The sequence below is a fragment of the Suricata suricatta genome, chromosome 14 (genome assembly GCF_006229205.1).
Source record: "Suricata suricatta isolate VVHF042 chromosome 14, meerkat_22Aug2017_6uvM2_HiC, whole genome shotgun sequence".
In the NCBI taxonomy this organism is placed as follows: domain Eukaryota; kingdom Metazoa; phylum Chordata; class Mammalia; order Carnivora; family Herpestidae; genus Suricata; species Suricata suricatta.
Genome location: NC_043713.1, coordinates 46,339,253 through 46,349,224, shown reverse-complemented (window position 1 = coordinate 46,349,224; position 9,972 = coordinate 46,339,253). Strand labels below are relative to the sequence as shown.

Sequence of the window (9,972 nt, the reverse complement as noted above, 5' to 3'; positions counted from 1 at the left end):
GTTGATTTTCATTTAGAGTAAATCTTCAGTACAATCTGAGTACTTGAACTGAATTGGGTATAAGAGTGTGTGGAGTTTGTGTGCTCTGTAGAGGTGAGAAAATGATTATATTTCAGTAACTGGCAAACGTTCTGCCCGAGTAGAAGTCATGTGACTTGTAGGGGACTTTTTCTATTTCTAACCAAAAGCAAATTAAGGTGAGTGGTTTAATCAGGATGGACTGTCCTCCTGCCAAACATGTTTAATTAAGGCTTTTTACTCAGGCACGTTGTCATAAATGAACCACATATATTTGTTTATTTGGATAATTTGTTCTTTACCAAATCTGATTATTTCATAAGCATGTAATGTGATGTGTGGGGGTAATTAAGAGACACTTCCCACTTAGTAGTAGAGAGTGTTTGCTTGTAGATATGATCACACCACCCGTGCTGCATTTTGTTCAAATGTATCTCTCAGTCGTGTTTTCAATTAAAGAACATTCCTTTCATACTTCAATTCTCCTGTAGACAAGCCTATTCATATAACACATAAAGCAATCTCATTTTTTGCAATAGCTTCTTTAGCCTAAACATGTTTTCTAATAGCTGAAGGGGAAACTATATTGGAAGTCTTCTTATTGTGTCCATTGTGTAGTATTTGGTAATTTTGGGGGAAAATCCTGTCAGAAACTGAGATGTTCTGCTCCAGGGAGTATAGGAGGCTTTTACAATTTCCCTTCATCATAGCTTCGGAGTCTTAGAAACCTAGTGCTGTTTAAAGAGGATTAGATGAATGATGATCTTTTATCTTGAAATATTATTTTTTCCTGATGCTTTAGATAGGGCATATATGGAGGTCGGTTAAAGAAACCAGGGACAACATTTGGTTTGAATCAGTATGCTGATTCACTCAGCCAAAATAAACAAAATGTCTATGATTCTCTTTCAAGACAGAAATCTAAATAATTTTTAACGGCTGGTGTCAGGAGAATTGCTTCTTCTTCCATTGGGGTCATTCTTAACTAGAATCCTTTTTTAATTAATTCATTAATTTTTTATTTTAAAATGTTTATTTAGTTTTGAGAGAGAGAGAGACAGCATGAGAGTGGGGGAGGGGCAGAGAGAGAGGGAGACACAGGAACTGAAGCAGGCTCTAGGCTCTGAGCTATCAGCATGACTCCCCAGTGCTGAGCTCTAACTCGTGAACTGCATGATTGTGACCTGAGCCAAAGTTGGACACTCAATCAACTGAGCCACCAAGGCACCCCAACTAGAATCCCTTAAAAAATATATTTTATATGAATTACATGTATTATATGAACACACACACACACACACACACACACACACACACACACACATATTCATCCCTGGAAATAAAACTCTTATTGCCCTGGAAAGAGATACTGTGCTAGAGATGGAAATGACCAAAGCAGTGAGCCTCCCTCCATCGGGGTCTTTGTGTGTCCCACTAGAGTCAAACATCCCTGCAGGGTCTGTAGAGAACCCAAGCATGGTCCTCTCCCCTGAGTTGCCTATTGCTTACAGACCAGTGAGTGGCCGTGACATGGTTTTCCCCGGTTTGGCCATTATGGTGTAGACCCTGATGAAGACTCCTTAGTCCCCCTTCATCCTATACTGCCTCCCCCACCAGTCCAAACCCGTGCTTGGTGAGGGAATGCCTGCCCAAAGAGCACTTGGACTTGACAGGGTTTGCTTAGAGACTGTCTCCACCAAAGACTGATGTCCTGACCCTCTTTACCCCTTCCCTCCTCCACCTCTCCACTCTCCCTAAAACAGTTGAAGGAAAGGAAGCCATTTCCACACTCCTCCCTCCACACCTTCCCTTTCTCTGATGTCCCCCCACAACGTCTCCCACTCTGCCACAAGCACACACTCCCACGGGGTGTGGAAACAAGGGAGAACCTGACAAAGGGAGCCAGTGGACCAGCTAGTATTTGAAAGTAGAAATCCACATAACAACTAAAGGAAAAAAAAGATTTAAAAAGTGAATGCTTGGGGCACCTGGGTAGCTCAGTCGGTTAAGCATTTGACTTCAGCTCAGGTCATGATCCCGTGGTCTGTGAGTTAGAGCCCCGCATCGGGCTCTGTGCTGACAACTTAGGATTCTGTGTCTCCCTCTCTTTCTGCCCCTCTCCCACTCACACTGTCTCTCAAAAATGAATAAATATTAAAAAAAAATTTTTTTAAAGGAAGTGAATGCTTCACAGAATTGTCACGTGCTCTGGATAGTAATTCTTTCTTTATGTTGACTAAATGTTTTGTTTACAACACAGGGTTGTAGCCCCGGATACTATCGGGATAGCAAAGGTGCATATACTGGACGATGTGTTCCCTGCAATTGTAATGGACATTCAAATCGATGCCAGGATGGCTCAGGAATATGTATTGTGAGTAAATTGTTACTCTACTGGCCGACAATCTGTGTCTTCCGGTTCCCTCACCCCCCACCCTCACCCCACTGGTCCCTGAGACATCAAATATCACATCTCTAGCCAAACTCTAAACTGAGGTTGCTTTGTAGACATAGGAGGCACCAGCATCATCAGGCAGAATTAGTTTAAACTTCACTTTTCCCTCCATTTTAACATGTACTATCGGAGGAGAACTCCTATCTGAACGATGAAATTACACGTTAGCTTCTAAATCTTTGTTTCATGGGATGTGTTTAACGGCTAGATCCTGGAACTTAACTCCTGGTGGAATAGAAATCAGGGCCCCAGTTTTGTTGGGGTGGCAGGAGGCTGCAGGAGGGGAGCCTCATGGCTGCTAGATGAGCAGTAGCTCAAGCAAGTAGTTGGGGAGAAGATGCTTAGAAAGACTTACGGCTCATACTCAGTCACTCAAGCACTAATCTGTGGGTTTATGTAGGAAGAAAGGTGAGGTGAGTCCTTGCTGTCGGTGGCTAATCCACTGGAAAATAATCTTCTTTAAAATCCTTTAAAAAAAATTCCCACAGAAAATTGGATTCTCGGGAAATTTTTCTTTTGTATCCTGAAGCAGCACATGTTTTCTTCTGCCTTCCTCTTTCATCCTGGGCAGCCAGGGCCTCCCTACTTGGAAGGAGAATGGATAATTACAAAGAAAGGAGAGCGCATCAGTGCCCCCAGGAGCACAACCCCCCCCTCCACCCCCACATTCTTCTGGCACGGGTTTCCTTTGCCTTGTGTAATGCGTCTAGAGTGTGTTTCAACTCTTGGAGCGCCTAGACTGTGTTAGTCAAGTTCGGCATGTCCCAGGGAACTGCTTCCTCTGCAAGATGGAACAGGCCAGGCCAGGACATTGTTGATAGAATATTCTGTAGGATTTAACCTTGTAAGTTCAAAAGCAATAGAAGACATTGGGAAATAGTAGTTTTCAGCTCATAAATACTCTTATGTAATAATTTATATTTCATAGTGTATGCCATGTGTAACACAGGTAGACACTTCAATTTAAAATAAATATTTATCTTGTCACGGAACCATAGATTGAGTCCACTCTATCAAAGCTGCCGAGGAACAAAAGTAGGCATTCTCGGCATGAATTTACCCAGCAGAAGGATCACTAGTGAGTCATAATTCATCTGTTTTAGTCAAACAAGATTTTCTTTGACATTTCCTTTCTCTATAGCTGTCTTCACTTGTCCCTAATGGCCATATGGCCTCTAGAAAGAATTCACTCAGGAAACCCTTAAGGAGCATTTGCTACTGTGGGAGGCAGTGAGCTAAGTGCTGTGGTTAAAACCATCCAACGTCCTCCTTACCTTCAGGCCTACAGAGGCTTGTGGTCCCGTGGGGACATGTGCGCATGCACACTCACAGAGAGGGGGTGGGGTCCGTGCCTGCACTCAACTGCTCCATGGCAGGCACTGGGCACTGCCCCTGCCCTTGGGTGTGCCCATAGCATGGAGCCAAGGATGCAGCTCTCATTCTCAAAGACCCATAATGAGGAAACCTAGTACTTTACACCATTGCATGGGCTAATTCCACTGCAAATTGGACTTTACCTCTTAAGTCAGTTTCTAATATCTGAGACCTTTGCACTCATGCAAATCTCCATATGGTTTCAAGAATAAACTTTGAAGTTTGAAAAAGAAAGTAGCCCCAGTTCTTACCAGTAGCAGCAGGTCGTATGTTGCGTGGGTGCTGTCAGCCAGAAGGACCCAAAGTGATGGCCCCTTTCTCTTCACCAAGGCTCTGTCTCTCTCTCTTCTTCTTGCCCTCTTCTCCCCGCATTTCTGCCTTTCCCCCATTCCCCTTGCCTTCTGCTGTCTCAGTCATCCCACTTCTACCACTCTGTTCCCATGTCCCTTCCTCTTTTGGTTTTCCTTCACTTTACTTTCTGGCTCTTGAGCCCATTTCCCCCCTGCCAGACTTACCTGAAACCCACAGGTGTCCCAGGGCTCTCCTGAGGCTCATGGCCAGATGTCCATGCTCCTCTGGGCCGCCTCAGGTTTCCCTTGATTTGAGTGCTACCTCGCCAGCTGCATCTCGCCCCACCTTGCCCTTCACCCTCTGGATACCAATTGCTTTATCTTGCCCACACGCACTGCTGTGCTCCTACAGGACTGGCATTCTGTGCACACTGCTCCTTATGCCTGGTGTGCTCTCCCCTCACTTCTCTCCCCAGCTAATTCCTCTCTTTTTATCCTCTGTGCAGGAGGCATCATCGCCTTCAGAAGCCTTTCCCTGAGGCGTCTCTTGCTCTTATGGGATGCTGGGGCTCATCGGCCATCAAGTTTAACGTATTATATTGAACTTGTCTGCTCACAGGGTTCAATCTGCCTCCTGGTCAGGGTGCCAATCCATCTTTCCATCTCTTTTACCTCGTAGCATGGTGGGACACGTAGTAAATGTCCAACGGATGTTTGGTGTTTGATAGAGCTAGGAGAGCACATGCTGTAGGAGAGGATGTGGATTCATCCATCCATCCATCATCCATTTATTGTGGTTTATTCACAATAAACCACAAGAAAACTTGATAGGCAGATGTCTCAAATTTGCAGGACTGAGAAAGACAGCTTCCAAGATAGGTGTTCTCAGCTGAGGGTGGGGGTATTTCAGACATTCTTATGTGACCTTATCAATCAACACAGGTTCTCACCCCTTTCTACAGTCCTCTCCCTGCTTCTGAGGAGGACCAGGGTTCAGCATGTTTTCAGCAGGACACAGATGGCCTCACCATAATTCTTGATTCTCCATGTTCTTGCTTCTCCAATGTTTTCGGCTCAGAACTAAGTAGATATAGCATTAAAATATATCTATTCTGCTGTGTTGTTCTTTAAGAATGTCATTTAGAGTTTAAAAAGAAAGGAAACTAAAGTGGAAAGATAAATAATCAGTTCAAAAGGATGACTGTTTTGTGAGAGAGTCAGGCCAGCGGAGCAAGGTAAAAGTCAAGGAGAGACCCCTCTGTGGATCCAATACACTGCAGTGTGGATTTGTTCCTAGTGTCCCGGTCTACAGGAAAATCAGACCTGGCAGTGACATTTGGGGGAAGAGGAAGGAGTCAGGGCAGGGCTGAGCTTTCTGGTGATGATCCCATGTTGATGTGTAAGCAACATCCCAGTGTATATAACACGATTTCATATCTGGAAAAAAATGTGAAAAGATGTTTTAACATTTATTGTTAAATATACTGTATTGTGTAATTATCCATTATTGAAAGGTTTGTGAGGGACCGATGTGTTTAAGCCAAAGAACTTGATGACATTGTGATAGAAGGAAAGTCTCGCATTCAGAACAGCACTGCACCCACTTAAGATATAGGTGCCTGTTGTTTTTCACAACCTGTTTTTGGATATTATTGAAAATTTACATCCATTGAAGTTTCCTACCAAACCCCACCTCTGCATAAAAGCACATTATTAAAATATTAGACTTATCTCTGAATTATCAAATGCCCACAGTAGGGGGTAGTTTCCTGGATAGTTTTGTGCATTTACATATGTATTACTAGAGGAGAGCAAGAAATGTTACACTGGGCTAAAAATTCCACAAAATAAGCAAATCTGATACCATCCGAGAGGATTTGCCTCAATGGACTGCTCATTTGGAAAGTTGTCTCGTCTCAATGCTTTACCAAAGAACAACTTTCAATAGGCATTGACTTTGGCATGATAATAGTTGGATTTACATAAACACACAACGTAGACAAACCTAACATCTGCTTCTCTGAGACATTCGAATCAAACTGAGACACTGGAATTATTTCTTCAGATACAATGCAGCTTTTCATTATTTTAATAAATTCCACGTGTCAATTTATTGCAACTATATTCCCCGTAGGTAAATCGTGATTAAGTGAATTAGGAAGTAAAACATGTTAAGTACATAGAAGCTATTCTCAGGGGAAGAGGGATGGGGCTACCACATTGCTGGGGCTCTAGCGTACTTTTAAACTCCTCCCAGCAACCTTCGGATGTGGGTATTATTCTAACCATACTTTTTAAGAAAATTGGAACTGTGTGTAAAGCATATATAAATAAAACTGGTTTGTAATAAACAGGCTCAGAGAGGTGATGAGTCTCGCCCAAGGCTGCACAGCTACAAAACATTGGAGTGAGTTTGAATCCAGCTGGTCTTCTTCCATTTCACCCTCCTATGCTAAGTACCAAATAGCTGATGGAAGAGTACTTACATGGTTTATATTTTAGTACCAACAGTAATCGGACAGATGGGAACAATATACCACTAATGGGTTGATATCTCTGAACAGAGTCAGAGGACTTGAGTTATAAGTGAGTAAGTTGATAATAACCTGAATAATAATAAATGTAATCGACTGCTCTTCATTGTCTGTTCGTCTGTCCCAAGAACTGCCAGCATAACACTGCCGGGGAACACTGTGAACGCTGCAAAGAGGGTCACTATGGGAACGCCATCCACGGACACTGTAGTGTCTGCCCGTGTCCTCATTCCAACAGGTACTGTGGGAGCTTGAAAAGAATCTGTAGAGACAGGAAGGAGCTCGGTGGTTGCCTGGGACCGGGGGTGGGGAGTGGGAGGGGGTGGCATATGGGAAGTGACCACTAAGGATATGGGATTATTTGTGGGGTGAGGAACGTGTTCTGTAGTTGATCATGCTGATTGTTTGTACAACTCTGTGAATCTACTAAAAGTTTTTGAACTGCATGCTTGAAATGGATGCGTGATACGCTGTCTGAATTCTATCTCACCAAAGCAGTTTAAAAAACAACATGCAAAAATGCAAAACATAAGCCAAACAAACAAGAACAGTTTCCCCAAGTATACACTTGTGTGTTTTTCCTTTTCCTCTTTCCTTTCACGCCATCGAATGAAGATGGCTAAACATGATTTGCTGAGCACCCAATACAGCGGCTAGGAGTTCGCCTTCTCTAGGTGCTGGGGAAACTACAGTAAAGAAGACTGGCAGACTTGATCTCACAAGGCTTCACCTGGAGAATGCGGGCAGGGGGGTGGTCACACTCAAGAAATACGTGCACAAATAAAAAAAGCATAGTTTCAGATAGAGATGGGCTTTGCAGCTGATAATAGGTCTATGTGATTGATAATGAGTAGACTCTTTACAGAGGAGTTGGAGGGTTTTCTGAGGTCAATGGCCAAGGACCAGGGAACCATGACATGGAGTTAGCATGGCGGTATCGCAGCACTGAGGGTCTGAGGCACAAGCCCCTGTGACGATGTGTCCGTGGAGTAAGGAGGTGTTTAGAGTGCAGTGTGGGACAGAGGGTCAGGAGGTGAGGTTGGTGGGGCACCCAGGATACAGACCCTGTAGGACCTTGCAGGCTGTAGCAAGGCACTTGGATTTATTCTCGGTGTGATGGAAGCCACAGGCCGCTTCTGAGCCATGGAGTGATGTGACCCGAGTTGTCATTCAGACTCCAGCACAGCAGATACATTATGTAGGTGGAAACCTGCCACTTAAATTTTATGGTACTTCATGTTCTCTTTGGCCTCATTACCTTGTCATATTCCTGCTCATCATGACACATCTTCTATGGGTCCAAACAAAATACTACAAGTAAACAAAGCAAGAGTTGATTTGAAAATCAGGAAGATACTGACACAAGCATCACCACTGCACAGGCTCGGAAGCAAGCGTGGACCACAAGGCTGACTGACAGGAGGCCAGTATCAGAGAAGTTGGCCACGTTACCAGAAGCCACTGCCCAGCTGTGGCTTTTCTGAAGATGCATATTTGAAATGTGCACCCTGGTTTGCTCTCTGTGTATTTGATACTCCTTAGACTTGCCCAGTCCTGTGGCTTTATTTGAAAAGGGATTTAACACTCAGTACTTGCCTAGACTTGTTGGAACAGAAGCTAGAGAGAGTGGAAACAAGATTTCCACCAGGTGCTCAGGGGAAAGATTTCATCTTTGATGGCAAAGCACAGTGTTATCACGAAGGCCAGCTCTGGCGTTCAGGCAGTTGAAGTAACATGCAGTTCTCAGATTAGTGAAACATGGTTTTTATTTAAGTTTTTCTCCAGCAATAGCCATACTGTTGACGAATTTCTAGCTGGCTCTTTAGAAGTATAATACTGGAGGCTCCATCAATTAAGCATTTGACTTGATTCAGCTCAGGTCATGACCTCACGGTTTGTAAGTTCAAGCCCTGCCTCAGATCGGGCTCTGCACTGACTGGGCAGAGGCTGCTTGGGATTCTCTTTCTCCCTCCCTCTCTCTGCCCCTTCCCCTACTCACACACACTTTCTCTCTCTCAAAATAAATAAATAAACTTAAAAAAAAAAGGGGTGGGGAGTATAACAGTCCATCTACTAGGTCAAAAGAACCTTCCCAGATAAGAAGTCTCTTATCAGCAAAGGATTAATGCAGTTATTTTCCCTTAGATTTTTTCAGTGTAACATTTATAGACATATCCCAAGGCAGCAGAGTTTTTTCATGATCTGCTCCCTTAACCGAAAACAAAAAAGCTTCTCAAATATACACTAGCTTAGAACAAAAAGAAAGTGAATCAGATTCCGACAACTTGATTTAAAAAATATAAAAATCACCAATGATTATGCCCATAGAAATACCCTAGATGGGCAAGCATGTTTTTTTATGCCTTAGTCCCTCCTGCCTAGCCCCTTTTCTTGCTGGAGATAATGTCCCCAATGTGAAGGAACTAGAATAAACAAGGAGGAAAATTTTTTGAAGAATCCGAACTTTCTGTGGTTTTTTTTGCCTAGACATGTTTTATTCCTCACTTGGTATTCCTGGAAAAATGCTGTTGTAATCATTTCTTCCAAGCTGAGTTACTTTGCTCTGTCTCAGTGAAGGAATGTATTTCTCCAAGTCAAAAATAAAACCAAATAAATGCCTTCAGTCCTATGTACCAAGATTTGCCCAATGTGAGCTGAACTAATTCATCATTGTCCACACAAGTCTTAAAGGACACATTTTTCTTCATATAAGAAGTAACCAGACCCTTGGTGTCTGTTTCTACTTAAGGCAAGTCAGTGCTTTGTGACAAAAAATAATGAGCACCAAGCCTATCATTTATGTTCTTACTGAGGCTTTTTTCTGTCTTCCAGTTTTTCCACGGGCTGTGTTGTGACTGGGGAAAACGTGAGGTGCTCCTGCAAACCTGGGTACACAGGCGCACAGTGCGAAAGGTGAGTGCTGCCCCTCGCCCACCCCGGCTCCTCCCTGCCCTCCCCCGCCGCCCCCCCCCTCCACCACAGGTAGCAGGGGCTCTGCAGGCAGGCTGCAGCAGGCTCAGGCTGTGGGTGCGGCTGTGCTGGGTTGTGGCTCAGAGCTGGGGTGGGGCTGCTGCTTTCATGGAGCCTGGAGAAAGGTCTTTAGGGAAAAATACTAGACTGTTCACTTAATAAATCATTAACTTCCTTCTCTTTCTCATTTTTTACATGTTTCAGAAATTTGAGAAGGAGGCCCAACATATCATAGTCCTATGTACCCCCAATATGTGCCCCTACATACTCCTATCCTCCTGCACACTCCCTCATTCCCCTCCCCCTACCTATTTCTACATGCCCCTCCCCC

At 43.9% G+C, this 9,972-nt stretch overlaps 1 protein-coding gene across 1 annotated transcript in view; it reads left to right on the top strand.

Moving 5' to 3' along the window:
• The window catches only part of LOC115277423 (laminin subunit alpha-3-like), a 225,862-nt gene that overhangs the window by 157,745 nt on the left and 58,145 nt on the right, over positions 1–9,972 (top strand). Inside the window, 3 exon segments of the mRNA XM_029921574.1 lie at positions 2,279–2,392; positions 6,800–6,909; positions 9,504–9,611. Coding sequence (XP_029777434.1) covers positions 2,279–2,392; positions 6,800–6,909; positions 9,504–9,611 — 332 coding nt within the window.